At 45.2% G+C, this 20379-nt stretch overlaps 2 protein-coding genes across 4 annotated transcripts in view; both read right to left on the reverse strand.

Annotated features, from left to right (window-relative positions):
• Window positions 1-3673: 3673 nt before the first annotated feature.
• LOC102031816 lies at window positions 3674-11566 on the reverse strand. Of its 2 annotated transcripts, none has more exons than XR_004082567.1 (5): window positions 11152-11566; window positions 10351-10480; window positions 6712-6952; window positions 5080-5142; window positions 3674-4232 (listed from the first exon to the last, which is right to left on the reverse strand). XR_004082567.1 is itself a non-coding variant. In XM_005417297.2 (5 exons), exons 3-5 carry the CDS (start codon window positions 6770-6772, stop codon window positions 4126-4128), a joined length of 231 nt encoding a protein of 76 aa, XP_005417354.1. In that variant the 5' UTR covers window positions 6773-6952; window positions 10351-10480; window positions 10556-10633; the 3' UTR covers window positions 3674-4125. The 2 variants fall into 2 exon arrangements, 1 of the variants encoding a protein (XP_005417354.1); XM_005417297.2 differs by lacking the exon at window positions 11152-11566 and adding an exon at window positions 10556-10633.
• A 2336-nt stretch (window positions 11567-13902) lies between these two features.
• The window catches only part of SNCG (synuclein gamma), a 16080-nt gene continuing 9603 nt past the window's right edge, over window positions 13903-20379 (reverse strand). For both annotated transcript variants that reach the window (XM_005417298.1, XM_031062836.1), the window contains 2 exons: window positions 15374-15442; window positions 13903-14280 (listed from right to left, as the gene is read on the reverse strand). In XM_005417298.1, coding sequence (XP_005417355.1) covers window positions 14251-14280; window positions 15374-15442 — 99 coding nt within the window. In that variant the 3' untranslated portion in view covers window positions 13903-14250. The remainder of the gene's footprint in view (window positions 14281-15373; window positions 15443-20379) is intronic.

Here is a 20379-nt window from a genome sequence, read left to right on the forward strand (position 1 = left end):
CTCCAAGCCCAGGCCCCGCCGAGCAGAGCCGGGACAGCGCCCAGGGCCGGCAGTGCCGGGGCAAAGCCGAACCAATGCGGGGGCTGGAGCTACCGAGGCACAAACACAAACACCGCCGGAGCTCAGCCACCAGCCGGCACGGGCAGACACACCGAGCTGCAGAGCAGAGACAAAGCCCAGCACCTTGGCCACGGGCAATGGCTGCAGGGCCCTCATCCCCCTCAGGCTCAATCGCAGCACCCACAACACCGACACGCACCCACCCTCCCAGCCACCGCCGCCTCGAACGCCCAGATCCTACCTGCCCATCATGTCCGCAGCCAGCAGCTCCCCTGGGAATCCTCTCACAGCCCCTTCAAAGGCTCCCCAGCCTACACCCACACAGCCAGGCAGCCCCAGGCCAGGTGCAGCAGGTTTTGGGTAATGGCCCTTATTTGCCACACCTGGTGGGGATTTGAGTGAAGGGTCCACCTGTGTGATTGGTGGGAAATAAACTTCAAATGTGAAAGGAACATGAAAGTCAATTTGTCCTATGGGCAGGAAGTCCCAGCGCTGCCATGGTCCCTGGGGACAGACACTGCTGAGAGCCCCAGAAGGGAGCTGGACAACATTGTTCATAACCACAGACTTCAAGGACTGGCTGCGACATCCTTTCCAACATTGCTAATCCAACATTTCTAACCCAGCAATCATGGTTACCTGCAATGTGGGGCCGAGGGGGGCCCATCTTGCTGCCCGCTGGTGCTGCTCCTCTCTGGGGAGGAGGGAGGCTGGCTGGGGCCACCTGACATGTTAGGGCCACTGTTAGGGCCACCGTTAGGGCCGTTGTTAGGGACATTGTTAGGGCCTGGTGAAATGGCATAACTGGCAGAGTGTGCAGCCTGCACAGCAGCTCCAACTCCAGGACATCCCAGTGGCACATGGGCAACAGCATCCAACACATCAACAATTTACTCATCTCTAGGTTTCTTGATCTTTGCCACATAACAGGAAACTACAGCTGCAAAGACAGGTAGACAGAGGTATCAGACTGGTTTCAGAGAGCTTGGATTCTTGATAACCTCTAGAACATTAATGACAGTATTCACCCAAGAGAAGGATAAAAATCTGGTAAAAACCGTGCCCCACCCATGCCCCTGGCCTGTTGAGCTGTGATGAGGAGATGAGGAAGGCTGTTTGCCCCTCAGTCACCCTGGCAAGGTCTCTGGGGAATTGGAGTGGGGCATGGAGCAGAGGTGCTCGGGCCGGGCAGCCCAGCCAGGTTGAAACACAAATCGTCGTTGCTCAGCATTTCATAATTCAGGCAGCTGCAGCCACACCCAGTGCCAAATATAGGGAAGTTTGAGAACTCCAGTGTTAGATAACTTCACATGTCTGGGGCTGATGGCACAGGAGCTGCTAGGAGCTCTAGGGATGTCTGCTTTACTGTTACAGAACGTCTGGAGGCTTCAGTTGGGATAGGGGATGCAGTCCTGAGTTGGGTCATGGGTCCCTGTGTGATGCACGAGCAAGAGAGAGCCCCAAATACTTCCAGACCAAAGAGCATTGTGACTAAGGCAGGGACCTTACTTGTGGAGCAAAGTGCTTAAGTTTAGACCTGGAAACACTTGCCAGCAGTGACTCAGACTCATGGGTGCCCATGGCACAGTGTGCACCCTCGAGACAAAGAGATGTGAAATACTCCCATCAGGCTGCTGAAGCAGCAAGGGCATCCCTGCACTGGGGAGCAGGAGTCAGGAACTGCCTCTGGGTGCTCCCTGGTTGGATGCATGAAGTGATTTCTCCTCTCTTAACTCAGTAGGTGACCTCCAGTAGTCCCTCCAGCCAGGCTGTCCAGTCCCTACCCTGCCAGCCAGACTGCTGCCAGCACTGGGCTGGTGCAGTGGGCACTGACAACTGTGTAGTGACACTGAAGACAACTGCAATAAAGGGATATAAAACTGCACACCAGGAATCAGGGCTGCATTCCCCATGAACAAAGCAGGAGGAGCAGTGTCTGTCATGCAAGGGGACAACAGGTTTTACTGGTGAAAATACCTGCAAGTGTACAATTTTTTTTGTAATATTTAAGTGATTTGCAGGCAGAAAAGAAGGGTTCAATGGAGAGTGGTGTATGGGTCACACTGGTGTCTGAAATGCTGAGCCTAAAGAGCACAGTCTCTGAAGATTTCACCATCAGGAAGGTAACTATGAAAAGTACTAAATAATAAAGTACTATTGGGGGTTGCCCAGTAAATGAGAGCGCAATAGTCTAATGCTTTTTCTGTGAGCTTGTACTTGGGTAAATATTTAGGCTTTTAAAGCTTTAAATGACAGGAGCCATTGCATAGGGCATTGCACTGTGCAAATGGTCTCACAGATGGTCTATTGCTTGTAAGGTCCTGTAGAGGCTTTTCTGTTCATGCAATCCTTGTGCAGACTGCAGTCGAGGGTGGTCTTTGGATTCAGTGATGACTCAGTCTCTCCTTGGACCAAATTTGCAAAGATTGGCTTCCAAAAAGCCCTGGACAACCCCAGCTCTTGGTCAAGAGGCGTGAGACTCTGATACCTCAAACAGGCCTGGACTGCCCTATGTCATTGCAGCCAGACGGTTTTGGTCATGTTTGGGTTTTCTTTCGTAAGACACAAATTATATTCTTACTGAAACAGGCTGGTAAGGCTTCAAAGCAAGAGAGGGAAAGAAAAAAGGAAAAAAAAAAAGAAAGGAAATATTGCCTAGCAATGAGAAACAGCTTGAGGCTGAGTTAAGAGCACTTACTGTGAGTGAGTGGATATTAGTGTCTTCTGTTGACAGAGGCAGCGCTAAGAGGGCATCCTGTCTGGCTGCACAGCCTCTGATTGCCCAGCAAGCAGCAATCTCAAATAAATATTTCCATCTCCTAGGCAAGAAGATTGCCCTCTTGCCTGTGTGGCAACAGCTCCATCCCTGCACAGGCCATGGCTGGCTGGGGCTGCCTTGGAGAACCCACACAGCCTGCACATAACCTGCACACAATGTGCACACAACCTGCACACAACCTGCAAAGAGCCTGCAGAGAACCTGCACACAGGCTGCACACAGCCTGCACATAACCTGCACACAGCCTGCACACAACCTGCACACAGCCTGCACACAGCCTGCACACAGCTGCACATAACCTGCACACAATGTGCACACAACCTGCACACAGCCGGCACATAACCTGCACACAGCTGCACACAGCCTGCACACAACTGCACACAGCTGCACACAACTGCACACAGCCTATACACAGCCTGCAGCTCAGGCGTGGCTGGAGCGAGAACAGAGCACCCTCAGGGATCTCTGGCACCTCAGTGCTGCCACTCGGTGCCCCGAGCGAGCACTGGGGTAATGACAATGCCGGGGTTTGTCCCCAGGAGATTTATCTGGAGATGTGTTGTGGTAATGGAAACAAGACATTTAGATGGGCACCAGACTGTAGGAGAACAGAGTAGGGGGTGGACACCACGACTCCGTTCACCACAGGGCTCCTCTGCAGTGGGGGCTGTCGGTTTCCATCCTTCTGCCACATTGCAGCAGGGTTCAGTACTCCCCTCCCTTACAGTGACCTCACAGGGCTCTGGATCAGAGAGCAAAAAGGATTAGCAAGACACCGTGCAATCCTTCACTGGAAACGCCAGCAAAATAATGAGATTAAATAACAAGATGATCTGAGTAGGGGAGATTTTATTTATCTTAATCTAAAAATGCAGAGGATGGGAACAAACAAATAACTGACAAGAAATATAACCCCAGCATAATTTTTGATTATTGGAAGAAGACTCAGTTTCATCACATGACGGTTCTGGTGTCCTAATTATGAACAGTTTCACTGGCTTTGTAAATACACTCAGCAAATGTGGCAATAATCACTGAGCTGTTGTAAGAGCACGGCAACAGCATTGCTGAAACCTTTTCAGCCACGTTGATAATTGTGAGCAGATGTGCTAAGAGATGTATTTTTTTCTATGTAAAGGATGAGAAGGACCTTCTACCTTAAAAACTTGTATTTGAAGAGAACAGAATTATCCAGATATCAAACAGCTTTCATTTTTCTACACAAAGTAGGTAATAGGAGGCCAAAGAGAGATTCATACAAGCAGTACTCTTGACTTGAATTAGCATCATTTTTTAAATCCAGATTTTTTCCCAAAGCCAGACATTGCTTCTGCAGCCTGTCCAGCCACTTTTCCTACTCCGTCTTGTGCTGTCTTGGAAGCCTTGTCAAAAGCTGCAAGAGAGGGAAAAAGATAAGCAAAAAGTTGGAAAAATGCAACATGGTTTAATACTTAGGATAGAAGAGAGGTGTGAAAATTATTAGACTACAAAAAAGGAGTGATATATTTTCAAAAAAGATTCTGTATATTTTTCTGCCTCCTCATCTAACATCAATAGCTGCCAAGCCTGCCCTTCTTGTCACATCCATGGAGCTGTGGAAGGTGTCAGCTCTAAGGGGATACTGCCAGTGCATTTTGGCTTTAATGAAATATTTTAGACTCCAAAATTGCAATTCACCCCTCACACTTAGAATCTTATTAAATTATTACAAAAAAAAAAAATCAGCCTAATTTTTAGTTTAACTTGTTCCCAATGCTCAGCTGCAAGATGCCAACACTTGCTTGACAACATCTTTTCACCTGCAGGATCAGTAATGTTCGACCCCAGCTGCTGCTCCAGGAGGTGCTGGGATCCAGGGTAGGGCTGGACCTGGACAGACCCCTGCTCCCAGGGCTGGGGGCAAGGAACAAGATGCAACATAGAGTTACTTAATCCTCTAGAAAGAAGAGCTGTCCCCACAAGTTTTCTAAATAGGAAGCCAATGTCTGAATGCTGTGTGTGAGGCTCGGTCTGCCAGTACATGTGTGGAGCTATTAAGAAACAGATCCTGAAATCCTTCCGTGAGATTTATACAAATTGTTATAAAATAGTTAAAGTTGTTATAAAAAGTTATACAAAGTGGTCACTGAAACCAAGGACTTTCAGGCTGAGGACACCTGTGGGACAGAGGAGAATGAGCACGGGCCGCTTCTGGCTTGTGTTGAGCTGCTCCATCTTGATTTGAACGTCATTGCTCCTACCTTTCTGGCTTGCCTCTGTAATCTGGTTGACTGCATCCTGAGTGGCCTGTCCCAGTGTGTTTGCTGTAATTAAGGGAAAACAAAATCAAAATCCTTTGCAGCTGTTGGTGTTTCTGGTCACTGGAATTCCATACCTCAGTCACCTTTCCGCACGCCTGCAGCAGGCTGTGCCCCTGGCAAGGGCCTGGGCTGGTAGAGAGCAGGCTGAGGCTGTGCCCTTCACAGGGCACCCTGGGCACTGTGTGCTGCCACAGCAGCTTGCCCGAGATTAGCACTCACCTGGCACCTACGGTCAGCTGAGCAAATCAATGGCAGATAAGCAGGAGATAAGAAAAGATTAGCAGTGAGTTGGAATGATGACATTTAGCTGCAAGCTGCTTATTTAACACTACACTTGCTTTTATTGATTTTTCTACCTTATGCTTGGGGTAGGTTGGCCGTCTAACATGCATTTTCCCTATGGGCCGTTTGGGACTAGAGCCTGTTCTAAAATGGAAGCAAGTGCATTAAACAGAGCTGGACAGGAGAAAGGAGATTTTTACAAACAAGATATGAATAGAAGAAGAGGAGCAGAAACTAGAAACATAACAAATCAACTCCAGAATATGAAACATTAAAAAAAAGAGAGATGCCTTGCAATTGTAAGATAGCTGATAGGTTATGAAACAGTGAAGTGCCCCCTCAGTGGCAGGAATATATTCAGGATGCAGCAAAGACTATTTTGTTTTCCAGAAAGAGGTTCTGTGATGTTTGTGGGGCTACTACACATTTGTCCCCAAATGTGTGGAAACTTTCTGTAACTTCAATATAAGCAATGATGTTACTCATATATTTCAGTTATACAAGGAAGTGTTTGCAGGATCAGAATCCAGAACCACATATAATCAAATTATACACTACCAGGAAAGAGCAGCAGGCAGAGATGGTAGGGAATATACTATAAAAAGCTACTATAACCGGTACACATTGTGCAATGTTTCATTTGAATGAAAAGCTTTTATGCTTTGCATTGAAAAGTTGGTTTCCAATGCCCACTGCTAATGACAACAGTGCTCAGCCTTAGAACATGGGCATTGCTATGACAGAAATGTGCATACAGGGTTTCTTAAACGCTGCAGTCTGGGGGTCACTGCTGAAGAACACAACAGAAACATGGCCTGCACATTACAAACTATCCATTGCAATCAATGTAGTTACATTACCAGAAGGAGCTGACAGGCCAAATGGCAAGTGTTCATCAAAGCTTAATTCCAACATATGAAAAGGAGCGCTGACTAAAAGCCACTGCAGAGCATGAAAAAAAAACCACCCTGAGCAATGCAAATGGTAAATACAGAAGGCTGTTATCACCAAAAAAGGCTTCACTGCTCTAAAAATATTAAGTTTAGCATTTTGGAGTGTGATAAGGGTTGGACAATGCCCAGGAGCCAGAGAGGGAGAAGTGGGTGAGTGGGTTGAGGCAGCTTTGAGAGTCATGGCTGGCCTGTGGTCTTCTCCAGGTGATGGCCAAAACTTGCAAAGTGAAGAAAAAAGAGGAAGCTGTGTCCTGCTAGCACTGATGCAGCTATGGGTTGCGGTTATTTAGCAACTAAACCCCCCTCCAAATACACAACAATACTAAATCTTTCTTACCAGCACCTTTTGCTGCACCTTCAGCTTGTTCCTTCAGTCCATGGAAGCTTTTACTCGACATTGTGGCTTCTGACACCTGTTGAAGTCCTCTCCTTTGATAAAATGGAGCACCTGGTGATGTATAGTGCACTATGTGATAGTGTCCTGACTTGTTCTGGTTTTATACATCTGCCAGGAGACCTGCTGATCCTTTTGGGGCTGACTGGTACAATGGGTGGAGTTCAAATGTGAAGAATGAGAGCTGAAAATAGAGAAAAGCTGTTTATTTACCCTCCCTGATGAGAGGGTGTGCCCAGATTGAGATTTTTGCTCCATCACGCTGTCTTTGTTAATTTGTGCCGTTTGTTTTTTCATAACCAAAACTGCAAAAAAACCTGTTCCACCATCACAGGCAGAGGAAAGGCACTGAACTGAGCTTTACAGACTGCTGGAAAACTACTGAAGGGCAGTGTGTGGGCATGGCCAAGCTTCATCCCCACCAGGCTGACTTCCTTCTCCTTCCTTCAGCCCCTGAGCACACCCTCATGAGAACAGAAACCAGCCCAAATTTGTTTCTGTTCTTAGAAGTTTTAATCACAACCCCCTTTTCTTGCCAGGTGGGACAATGTTAGATGGTGAGAGCTGTAATTTATGTGTATTTTTATAAGAAACTGTTAATCTGGTCATCTTTCCAGTTGCCTGCTCAAGGTGGATTGCAAATCCCATCATCACAGAAGGCCTTGCCTGGGTAAGGCAGGTAACCACTGCCAGCACTAGCAGCTCTCAGGGGAAGGGGAAAAAAAGCCAAATTAGCAAACCCACATTTTCCTACTGAGGCTTTGTGGTAGATTCTTTTCGTTCAGAAATTATGTTTAAACTCACTTCCTTTCCTAGCATTACCACATTAATAAAAGTTTCTGGCTTTAACCTCTGGCATTTCCCAGTTTCCACTAGCCTTTGGAGTTTATATTTCCTGCCATCAATCCCCAGTACAAAGGTACTTTGTACAAGTAAACTATTGGCAGAGCCAGGAGCCAAATGGCTCTCTGGTTTTGTGGGGTTTGGGTTCCTCATTGCCATTTTCCAGGGTACAAAGTGTCTCTGTTCAGATGGCCACACTCATACCCATATTTTTCTTCCTGAGAAAAGATTTGTGTTGGTAAACAGGCACAGATGCCGCAGATGAACCAGGGTGGGCACTGACAGTTCTCATAAGTCTAGGACTTCATTAGTACCCAAGTGAGGAAGAGTCACTGAAAACAAAGTTCTGAGTATTCCTCTGCCGCTCCTACTCTGCCTGTCATTTCAGAGAGCCCTTGTCAACTTTTGCACCACTCCTTTGTTATTTCAAACAGCAATCCTCTTTCCCCCTCAATGGGTCAATTAGACTTTTAATTATATATTCACAGCAGGTATCTTTTTCAATTCCTTGCTGATTTCTTTCCTGGAATGATGTTCTTACTTGAATTTGCAAAACCTCAGATAAAAAGACAGCCAGTATTGTGAGGCTCTGGCATTTTTTTGAAGCAAATCACTAACAGAGACCTACTTATTTTTCTCTCCCAAACCTGAGAACACAGCCACACCAAAGCCACCTCAAACAGGTGGATTTCAGCTGTTCTCAGCCCATTAGTCAGGTAGATTAACCTTTGTGTGGACTGATAGTGAAAGGAAGGAAGAAGCTCTCAGGAATCCACCAGGCAGCTTGTCACAGCTCAAGAGAAGATGTGTCCAGGCTTCAGCAGCAAATGCCCTCCAGATGCCCTCCCTCTTGTTTCCACTGCTGGGTTTTCAGTGCAAGAGCCCTGCAGCTGCTGGCTGGGATAGTGTGCCTGAAAGGGACACTAGGAGTTTAGGAAAGCATTCAAAACTGAAGCAAGCTTACATCAAGCATTAAACATGCACCACATGAGAGCACTATTTTATAGACTCATAATCAGTTCAGGTAAGTATTGCTCTCTAATTCTGTTCTAATACCTAGATTTCCCCAGCTCCAACTATTATTCTTCCAAGTAGAAATCTCTGTTCAGTATTTTGGACTCAATATGGGTGTCTGATCTGTGCCCTGCTTGCTTTATCTCCTGCTCAAAGCATTAGGTAGCATGAATTCCTGAGTAAAACTCACACTGCTGACAGCATGGCAGCACAACTCCTTATCTAATGTAATCTTATCTTTAGCATGAATACAATTTTTCTTATTCCAAACTGAGAAAAAGAAAAGTGAGCAAATTACTCTCGCCCAAATTGGCCTGGCATGATCATTATAATGCAGCCCAGAGCAGAGGGAAGAGGGACATTTGCATAGGATTCATTCCATATGATGGTACCAATAATCTGTGCATCAGCTGGCAGGCTGAGTTACAAAATCACAGCAGAAAATAATGGAATATATTGCATAATATTTATCCACTCTCTGAGTTAACATTACCTTTTAGAAGACAATAGTAAGCCTTTTGAACTGATGTTAGGTATTAATTAGAGTGCTTAAAAATGAGGATTTGAAAGGGTGGCAAGCTAGTTTGGACTTTTGCTCCATTCAGCTCTCAGTATCTGCTGAGACTGCAGGTAGAAATCCTGGTTAATGCCAGCTGGGGCAGGTACCACAGTGTGGGCAGAGCCACATGCCAAGGTGCCCCCAAAATTTCAGGCTATTCCAAAAGTTTCTCCACCTGGCAATGCCAGGGTGCATCACTGACACTGGCCAGGACCAGAAGGCCAAAAGTGTCAGCAACCCCAGCAGCACTGTCTGCTCACCTGTGACACAGAACATGTCTGACTCCCTTCTCTGTGTCTGAGTCCTCAGGCTTTTTCTCCACATTCTGCACCTTCACAGGCTGTTGCTTGTGATGAGCAGTTATTTGTGTTTGGGGAAAAGAAACTCAAAACTAATTCTTTAAGTGCTAGGAGTGCTTCACAACCCACGGCCCTGGAAATAGCTGGCAACTACAAATACGCAGCCCAAACAGCTGTGAGTTAAATCTAAAGCACCACGGGGAAATTAGAAATGGTTCTTGTTTCCTTTCCTTTCACACATCTTCTGTGGCAGCTTTGAGCACCCTCTCATATATCAGTGACATGAACTCTTCTGTTCTATTACCTGATGAAGGTCAGAAGTAATTAATCAGAGCTACAGCTTATGTTTTACACATGAAAATGGGCAAGTGAGGTTAATTAAAAAGTGCTGAATTTTATTTGGGTTTTCTTAAATTTTAATTTGACCGGGGTTGGGATTTACAGATAGGTGTGGTGTCCATTAGCAAGGCAAATGCAGTGATGTGTTAGGGCTAAAAAGTTCTACACAGATCAGAAGTTTACAACGTGTGAAATGTTCAACATTCATGGCTGCTAAAGGAGACTGATATTAGTGTGGAAGAGATGTGATATTTATGCCATGAAATGGAACTGTTTCAAGAAATGCAATGGTTTGCTCATAGATAATTATTCTAAGTCATATCTTAGTAATTTAGGAGATCCAACTAAAGTTGTTCTAATTAAGCTATATTAGCTGTTTGTTTCAAATATTGATATACAGTTCTAGGACAAAAGTAGGTTTAACTGATTCTTCCTTTACACAGGTGGTAACATCCTCCAGGAATTATCAGTCAGCTCTGCTTCAAAGCATGAGATCAACATAAGGCCAGTGCAAATGGAGTTCTTTACCTTCTACTTTTTCAATCTTGAGGTAACATCCAGGTAAAGTGTCACGTTTCTGCTGTCATCTGGAGCACCTGAAGCCATCCTTAAATACTGGGACTGCTGTGGAGTCTCACAATATCCTGCAGATTCAGGACTAGAAAAGACAACAAAAAATTGTGAGGTTTTTAACTTAGAAAGGCTAGGGAGATGAGAAAGTCTTGACTCCCACCTTAAAATTTGGCATGGAACTGGGGAAATAAATAACTGGTCCTATCCCAGGAGTGACTGGATGGGAAAGCTGAGGATGTGAGCTGGGATGTAAAGTCTACAGGAGAGCTGTGTATATTTTCTAGGCACACTGAGAGGAAGGAGTGCTGTGGCTCTGCCCTTCTGGCACACAGTTGTGCTGCCCACCCCATGCAGGTTTAGTGGGAGGGGAAGGATGGAGAAGCAGAGCTGCCTTGCATGCTGGGATCCACGCAAAAAAACAGTGCCAAAGCTTGACACAGAAAGTCTGTTCTTCTTCAGACTTGTGTGGGCAGGGGTTTGTCTGATATTCAGAAAGTGCAGTTTTGATTTGACCTTTTCTGCTCTACTATTAAGAGTATGGAGTATCTTCTTGTGATTTGGTAGGGTTTCAATGCATTTATGAAACAGTTAAACAGAGTTTCAGTGTGTCAAAGAGGTGAGAATGTGATTTTATAGAGAACAGTATCATAAAAACAGCCCTTCAGTTTTTAATTGGGTACTCAGTTTTAGTACAGGCATTATGCAGACACAAAAATAGGACTTTCAAATGAAGTGGGATTCTAAGTGTATTATTACCTGATTTGCATTTAAATTAGTGGAATGCTGTTTGGGATATTCTGTAGAGAGCCACTGCTTCCTCTCCTTCATCCCAGACAAACATCTTTGAAAAATCAGGCCCTGCATGCCCTTCAGCCCTTGGCTAGGACATAACTGGGGGGAGCTCACAAAGGCTGTGAGCTCTATCAGAACAAATCACTCAATAAAGCTTAACTGCAGTTTTACATGGAAAGGAAGTTTTGCTGTTACAAGGGGAAAAATAATGGATTTCAGCACTTTGTTGGTCACTTGTATGGTGAGGTTGATGCAACACTTGGCAGCAGCTGTTCCTGGCTCGTTGGATCCCCTCAGAGGTCAGAGTGCAAGTGCCCAGAGTCCTCACTGGGGACAGACAGTGGCCACACTGTGCCTGGCACTGGGTGCTGTCTCATCACAGTGGGATTAAGTTAACAGCTTGTGTGACAGTGGTATCACATGTACAAAGTCCACTTCAATAATTCACAGGGTGAGATGAGTAAAAGAAATTCTTGATTGCACAAGACCTGTCAGCAAAAAATAATTTTGCTAGTGTTTGCTTCCCTCAGCACTTACCTGGGGCAGGGGGTGCCAGCCCTTCCATGGCGAAAGTACCTTCTCTTGTGGGATGTTTCTGACACATCTCCTCCATCATTCCACTTTTCACTTTCCTTCCATCACCTCTCATTACACTTATCTGAATACTCATTGAAAGCACAGACTTCCTTTCAATGAACCAAACAGACGTACAACAAAGTTTAGTTGAATAATTAATAGACAAGATTTTGTCTCTTTAATCAAAGACCCTTGTACTTCAAAAGAAACAAGTCCTCACCTTTCTTACCTCTGACAAATGTGGCTCAGACCTCTGGCTTCTGCTTGCCACAGCTGGGTGACAGCCAGTCTGAGACAGGGACAGGGAGGAAATAGAGGCTCACTGAGCCATTGCATGGGCACAGCACTTCCCTGTTCCCACTCACTGACACAGGGTACTCATGTGGAAGGAAACTGCATGTCCTGGTGTCTGTCTCCAAGGCTTGGGACTGCCTCTGCAAGATGCATAAACACTCTCTGGGCTCTGACTGCCATGGACTAGACCAGACCTGTGCAGGGACTGCACCTGCCTGGGCCCAGAGCAGTGCTCTCCCACGTGAGAGGCAGGCAAGTGCAGAGGCAGATCTGTAGGAAACATTTGGACACTTTTGGTGCCCAAACGTTGGCCAGTAGTCAAGCAGTGTCTTCAGTCCCACAGTTCCATATACAGGTGTGTAAATACTGGTAAAACACTTTCCCCTGCACAGGGAAGGAAACACAGAGAGCTGCATGCTGCTCTCCCAAGCAGCCATGTAGCTCAGTGTGGCAGAGATGTGGCACAGGATTCTTAGCTCAGTAATTACCATTCTCTTCTGGTTTAAGCCCTTGGAACCAGGGGCAAAGCCTGCTTGAGAGACGGGCATTTGGGGAGCAGCTTACTGCTCCTTTGAGTTACAGCCTGCTCCTGCCTCCCACGCATGCCCTACATAGTGAAGGCATTCACCTCTGAATTTTTGCAAAACACTTTTTTTGAAACACTTTTGTTTGTATCCCCATAAAGCAAAGCTTTTGAGCAAAAGGTTTCTCTGTCTCTCTCTAGCAAGCACTGAGAATAGACTCCAGCCTCCTGCTGCTGGGTATGAGTAACTCTTTATGTCTTCTTACCTTGGCCTCAATTTTAATGACAGTTTAATTGGCAGATAGTTGCAGGACAGCAAAAAAGAGTATGCACATATCAGATATATCTTCTTTTGAGGGTCCTTGTTACCTCTGCTAGGGCTCTTTTGTTCCCTTTCTGTGTTGAGATCAAAGACCCACTGGGATGGAAATCCTGTGGTCTCTGCAAGGCAATGCTTTACACTGTTATGCCTGAGAGAGGCTGTCAGCACACTTGCTAGATGCTTCCATGCCACAGCAAGTCTCTTCTGTAACACCTTCCATAGTCACCATCAGTTAGCAGCTTAAAGAAGATTACTGGTCTGATTTTGAAGCAGTTTAAATCTCAGCAGTTTGCCCTGGCTTCTCCTGGATTCGTGGGTGCTCTTCCTGCAGGTAAATAAAAGAACCCATTTTTATATCCATACCTACTGATGTGCTTTAACTTTAGCCCATTATTCAGAGCCACATTTTCCTGCTCTCTCCCCTGGTGAATGTGGAGGGTCTCTGCTGCCCTCGCTCAGCAGCTGATCTGCGTGACCAAGCGCTGTAACCAACACCAGCTCCATGTTCGTGCTGCACCAGGAGATTCTCCTTTGGCACCTGCCCTCACATTCACACATTTCACAGCAACCCTGCCTGACCCTGCCAGCAGCAGTGCAGTTCTGACCAGGTCAGCTGGTGCCCATCACATTTCTTTAATTACCTTCTGGCAGCTTGTTACATCCAGGACAGCTTTCTGGTGCAAACAGAGTAACTGAGCTCAACATCACTTTCACATTCCTTTAAAAAGCCTCCTTTCATCCAATATCACCCCCACAGTCTCTCTTAAACATGGCAAGTATTTAAAAAGTGAAATATTTGTATTTCAGCCCTGACAGAAAGCCAGTCTACCTACAGTACTGTTTTCAGAAATACAATTTTTCATTATTCTTCATCTCTTACAACATGATTTAAGGCCCTTACAGTTTTGAGTATTCTAATACTGCACTTTTACAGGAAGAATGCATCAGTCTGGAAGGATCCACATCTAAAATGCGCAAACAAAACCAACGAGACAAAAACTTGTTCAAACACTTTTTATTAGTTAAAAAAAAATTCCACAATGCCTAGAGATCCCAAGTGCCAGTGCATATGGATGCAAGACACAGATTTGTGAGTCCAACCAAAATATACAAAGCAACTGGGAGGCCAGGAGGGAGGTTGGGAAAGACACACAGCCCAGTACACACCTGCACGTTACTTACAATTGAGGAGTCTGGCTTACATATATTGTATGACTGGTTTATGAGGCAAGTGCAAGACTACAGAGCTGAATACAGTTAGTCTATGGACAGTGGGATTTTCCTGTTGTGGTATCAGCTAATACTTCCATGTATGCTCTTGGAATGGTCTCTTTTGAGCAAGAATTCCCTAACTTGATGCATCACCTCCAATTTCACCCTGTGAGAGAAGACAAGTAAGAAAACAGGTAAATATTTGGAAAACATAAATAAATTTAGGAGAAAAATCAATGCTGACAGTCACCATACAAAACCCCACAAACAGCTAAAAACAATGAGGACCATAGGTGATGAAGAAAATAAATAAATTATCCATTCCTTCTGGAAACCAGACACACTCCTGGTGTATCTCAGATCTCTGGGGAAAACAAGGATGTGAATTCAAGTCAAGTTAATGTGGGGCCAGGCTCCACTGGCAGGAGTGTCCTGCTTTGTGCTCCTGGGTCTGCTGCTGCCTGACCCAGCCTGACATCAGCACTGCTGCAGCCATGCAGCCATTGGGATTGTGGGGCCCATTTCTGGGACTGGCAGTGGTGGGTGATGGCTGGAGGAAGGTGGGAGATGCAAGATGAGACTTTTGGGAGCTCTGGGGACCACAAAAACAGCCTGAGCTTCAGAAAGGCTGAAAACTGTGAGGTTTGGGTGCATGCAGTACTTGTGGAAGGGACAGACAAAGGCCTTAACACTGAAATGGTAAAGGAAATACCACATGAGAAGCATTTGCCCCTGTTGTCCATGTTGGACAAAAAGTCATCCTTGTTCAAGAGCTGAAATTGGCCCAGAGACAAATTTTTGACCCAGGGCTTCAAAAGAACATTGCAGGTAGAACAGCTAAAAAATTAAATGAACTAATTTAAATACAGAAAATTCTATAGAAAAACCTAACTTGTTATCTAAATCTCTTCTAAAACATGGCTGCAAATAGGAAAAAGCTATTCCATGTGATGACAGAACCATAGGACAGCATTAACTTTAATATGTGCATTTACACCCCAAAATCAATGCAAATCAGGCAGCAGTTTGCAATCTGTCCCTCTGTCACTCATGAAAAATTCCCAAGATAAGGAAGTGGTGAAAATGAGAACAGATGAGCTCAGGTTTTTGTCGCACAACTCAGCAAAGTGGGAACAGTGATGGGCTCCTTGCATGGCAGTTCTAGAACCCCAAGTGGCACAGGGCATATTGTGCCAGGGGGAAGCCAGTAGCCCAGACAGAGGCAGGGTGTGGGGCAGTGGGGATGTGGCAGCACTCACCTCTCCTGCAGGGGCCCCCTCTCCCTCCAGCCTGGGCTGCTCGGGCGGCTGCGGCGCTGCCAGGTCCTCCTGCCAAGTCACAAGCAACATGTTTGTCCTTGCTGCCACATGCAGAGTCATCACCCTCATCTTAGACAGGCTAAGTGACATGGGGGTGAGCATTACACACAGAGGCAAAATAGCAGCTTGAATAGATGGCAGATACTGCTTGAAATCCATTTTTGTTTGCAGCTGGTTTGAGCAGATATCTACGAAAAAGCCAACTCAATTTCTTACAGCCTGGTTTAGGGTCTTTTTCATACAGAAAATCAGCTCTTTTTCTGTCATTGAGACCAGAATTTTGACTCCATCAGTGTGAAAAATTTTGGGAGGAACAAATAAATTGATGTATAGCAAGGCTATACCCAGCCTTTCCCCTCATTATCTTACCCTAACACTCATTGCATAGACTAAAATGAATCGAAGATATAGCAGTACTGTGGTGCTGTTAATGTCATGCTTCAGAAAAAATGTCCTTATCAAAGGATAAGCCTTTCTTTTTGTTTGAGTCCAAGCATTTACTTAAGTATTTTGGGCTCTTCTAGCTACTTGCCTACGTCTCTCAGCTACCTTCCTTTCACAGAAGAAAAGGTTGCATAACCAGGTAATTATGTTAAACACATTTTGGCCACATGGGAAGAGAAGACAAAATCCTGACCAAAATACTGGATGTGCACAGGGGATGGACAGAAAGCAGAAATGCACCTGGGTGGAATCAGTCAGTGAAAGTAAGGGGAAGCAGAAATAGTTCACCAGAGAACTCAACTAAAATTACAAAGCTTCTCTGTTCCCTTCGAGCATACATTCCCAGCAGCTCCCCTGAATGACTCGCTTCCCACATGAAGTCAGGGCCACCAGAGAGGGAACCAGAGACACATATATTACGGAAAGGAAAAGTCAATTTTGCATGGAAGGCAAAGTTATGAATTTCAGTATTTTGGAAACACAAGACCACCACTTTGCTTGGTGCTGCTGCTGGTACAATGCAAATCAATGTCCCTGCCAAACCTACTGTAACCAAAACTATATGCTCCATGTGTTTAGGGTACTCTCTTTTTCTTTTTCTCACATGTCCTTACTTTCCTGTCCAGTCACAACTGTTCTCATCAATAGGATACATCCCTGCCATGCCTGCTGCTTTTTGGACTGAATTTGGGAAAAAAAGGTGATGTGAAGTAAAAAGGAAAAATAGATGGAGTTACATAGATACAAGGTAGAGCCCATGAAAATTTAATCTGAAAATTGACCTTCAGATCCATATGTGGCAGCAAGAGGAGCCAGGAGGTAGAAGCATTGCAACCTGCTTGTCCTACCTATGGGCTTCCTGTTCTCCATCCAGCTACTCTAAGATCAATCCACTGGAGACAGAAAATAGCCAAAGTATGAGCTGCAGCCCTGTACTGATGTCTGTCACTGCTGCAGGCATTTCTTCATCTCCCTGCTGAGATCAGAGCTGATCAGTCTGTTTATGGAGAGCAACATGTGCTGCTGGTGTCCCTGGATGAGAAGCACAGTGTGACCATCTTCTCCTAAGGAACCTGCTCTTAACTTGCATTGCATTGTTGGCTGAAATTGTTCTTGCTGGTACCAGCCTGAGCTGTGTTAAGCAAGCCCAGGTAACCAAAGGACATCAAACTGCACACCATGGAAGCCAGTTTGTCCTGCAGGGAGACCTGCAGTTCTTTAGGAGAGGCCACTGCTCTGATGGAGCCACTTGGTCAGAGTGTTTCTGAGATGAGTCAGCTCTCCTGCTGCCAGCAAACAGCTCACTACTCTGAATTTATGGACGCTCATCCAGCCTCAGGATCCAGCCTGCAGATTTAAAGCACTTTACATTTGCATTTATGTTATACTTTGCATATCTACACCTTTAAACTCAACAGTGCACATTAGGCCAAAGCAGGTAAATAGCCTGAAATTGTATTTTGAAGATTCATGAACAGATTTTTGACTATTAGGTGGGAAGGAAAGAAACTTCCAATGGAAGCCACTGACAATAGCTGCAACAGCAGGTATTTCATAGAGTTTTGCAGGTGGAGTTACCAGCTGCTGTGTGAAGGTCAATCAAAGGCAGCTGCCTAAAGTGCTGAGCTGCATTGGGAAAACTGGGGAACAGCTCACAGGAACACAAGGACCAGTGCAGTGTCCTCCATCTTACCACAGGGTATGACCACCTATTGTTCCTGTGGGAGTCCTGGGAGAGGGACACCTTTCTCAGGACCACCCTCAGGACACTGTATCCAAGAGCAAGGGGTGGGCTAGAGAATCCTTGTTCAGCTATTGTGCTGCTTCTTAGAGCCCTCAGATCCTGCTCTCTGCCAAGACTGCTCCAGAAGACTAAAAATCAACCACCTATTTTTAGAAAGGGAAGCAACTGAGTTTCTGGAGGGTGTTTCTAAGCTGTGTTGGAGGAGCCAGCACAATAGCAGGATGAAGAGGTGTCAGGCTGTGTTAGGGATGGCGCTTCACAGCATTTTTCTCACGCGCTTCCACCCTGCCCTGAATAGGGAGCAGGAGGTGAGGAAGGGCTGCATTCTTCAGCTGGGTGTTACCTGGCTGGGGATTTCAGGCACTGCTCAGGAAGACAATATCCAGAGCAGGACCATGTGGGGTAGGGGTCTCCACTTTGGACAAAGAGACAGAAATTCCTGGGCACCAGCTCCAGCTATAACACTGACTCACAGAACAATGCTGGGCAAGAAAGAAGGGGTGAAAATCCAACTTCCTTGGGGGACAGAAAGAGTTTTGTCATTTCTGTCAGTGCTCATCTCCTCATTAAAAGGAGTAACATTTTCTAAGCTAAAGGCATGTTGAAACCATGAAATAATTAGTAATGCTCCACCTGCTCTTAAAGGAAGAGCCAAATATTTCCTCTCAGAAATTACATACTTTCTTAGAAAAAAATATTTTAAATGGAAATAAAATTAAATATTTAGTTTGCTATGGGTTATTTTCTTCTGGTTTTGGGTTGGCACTTGAATCTTTTTTTGCTACTGAAGAAAGAAAAGTGAAATACTTGAATATCATAGTTAAGTGAAACACAAGACCTCAGAATTCCTTCCAAGAATAGTATACAAGTTTTTAAATATTTTGTGAGTTTAAAAATATATTTTATGTAGAATATATACACCACAGGAGATCTCTATATATAAAATGCAATATTTCACTAAGGTTATGAAACTGAGGTACATGTTCATCTATCACTAATTAAAAACTCAACAAATTAAGACCTGCCATTTATAAAAATATTCCTGTGTAATGGTAAGGGATCTTAAATAGACTGTACTATAGGCTTCTGGGTTCATATATTTTAATAAGTTGTTTTAAAAACTGATTTTGAAAGCCCAGAAATACTGGAAGAAATTAGTTACAATTTAATTCCTCAGATTTCTCATTTTCACACGTTCTATGAAATTCCCTTTTTCAGCTCTTCAGCAATTGACTTATCCACTGTCTGAGTTCATACATGAAGTAGAACTTATATATTTTTGTCTATATTATCTTGTAGGCCAGTGGGAGTTGTGTTGCTGTCCCCAAATATTCGGACATAAACAATCTTACTAAGATTATTGTCCTTCTATAACAGAGAAGCAGTCCAGATATTGGATGCTGGAATATACTCATCAAATCTCAACAAATTCAGTGGCAAACAAGATGATGATGATGATGATGATGATGATGATGATGATTATTATTATTATTATTTTAAGGCTGACAAGCCAGAGAGGTTCACTGGCAGCCTAATGTGTTACAAATTGAAGGGCCCTCAAAGGGACATCAATTGCATAAGGTGGAGAGGCTCAGCCTCCTGTAGTGCTCCTGACCTTGGGTGCTGGAGCAAACACGATGCTGCCTGGCAGCATCCCCAAACCACTCCCTAGGAAAGCCCCGGGCAGCCTGGCAGGTCCTGTGGACGAGCTGTCCTGGACAGGTTTCAGGCTCAGTGCTCAGAGTGATGCCAACAGCTCTGACTAAGGGGTCAACCCTTGATTAAAGTGAGTGGACCCACCAACAGGACAGACAGAAGGGCATGCAGGATTCCTGCCTTACCCTAAAAATCCAGGTAGTCTTTTGTGGTGGCTTTGTTTTTATCCAGCTCACAGCTAGACTCTCTGCGAGTCTCCTGGGACTGCTTATACAAATGATACATATTTTAAGTGTATCCTATGGGATTGCAGGGGTACAGCCTTGAGCCATGGAGCGCATCCATGGTCTTGTAGGTTTTAAGGCTTCACCAGTGCCACTAACTCAGCTATTTTGCATGGGAAAATGTCTGCCTGAACGCACTAATGAGACTGAGAGGGGAGCACAGAAAAAGTGCCTGTAGGCAGAGTGCCCCACTCCACGCCGCTTGTGCAGTCTCCGTGCGCCATGACATGTGGAAGGATACCACTGGGATGCATCACTGCATCAACTAACTACAGGGAAGCTTGAATACAAAGGAGAACAAGTTTCGACTATTTATTCTACCTAATTGTTGGGTGTTTGGCTGTTGATTTCCCTGCTCCTCCTGCTTAGCAGCTCTGCCCTTGGTGGCTTCTCAGATGCCCTCGGTTGCTCTCTCCTCGTGGCACTTGCCCAGCCCAATGTAACTTGGACAGGAAGGTCACTCAGTTTCTGCTTCTAATTCCTTCTGTGCACCAGACTGTCTCTGCATCAGAGGCGTTGCAGGGTGTAAGTGAAGGGACTTAAGGCCATGAAGAGCAGCCTTTCCCACTCAGGATGTGCAGTTGTTATGAAAGAGATGAGCCACGGCGTGGGTGCGGCCACGTGCGCCAGGTCAGGTGCACAGAAACGCTGAGATCCAGAGAACGCGCCCAGCGGTTGCACATAACTGACAAATGCTCATTTAATTAATGGGCTGAAGTAAAAACCAGATCAGATCCAATTCAAAGTGACAGAGTCATGAACTGACAACTAAATCATAAAAACTGACAGGACAAATAGATCTAAAGGGAAGATTTATG

The sequence above is a fragment of the Geospiza fortis genome, unplaced genomic scaffold (genome assembly GCF_000277835.1).
Source record: "Geospiza fortis unplaced genomic scaffold, GeoFor_1.0 scaffold130, whole genome shotgun sequence".
NCBI classification, from domain to species: Eukaryota; Metazoa; Chordata; class Aves; order Passeriformes; family Thraupidae; genus Geospiza; species Geospiza fortis.

Coding starts and splice junctions, on each gene's coding strand:
- LOC102031816 (XM_005417297.2), bottom strand. CDS start 6,772: ATGTCGAGTAAAAGCTTCCATGGACTGAAGGAACAAGCTGAAGGTGCA. Junction 5,143..6,711: donor AGGTGCAGCAAAAGGTGCTG/GTAAGAAAGATT, acceptor CCTTAATTACAG/CAAACACACTGGGACAGGCC. Junction 4,233..5,079: donor TACAGAGGCAAGCCAGAAAG/GTAGGAGCAATG, acceptor CCTCTCTTGCAG/CTTTTGACAAGGCTTCCAAG.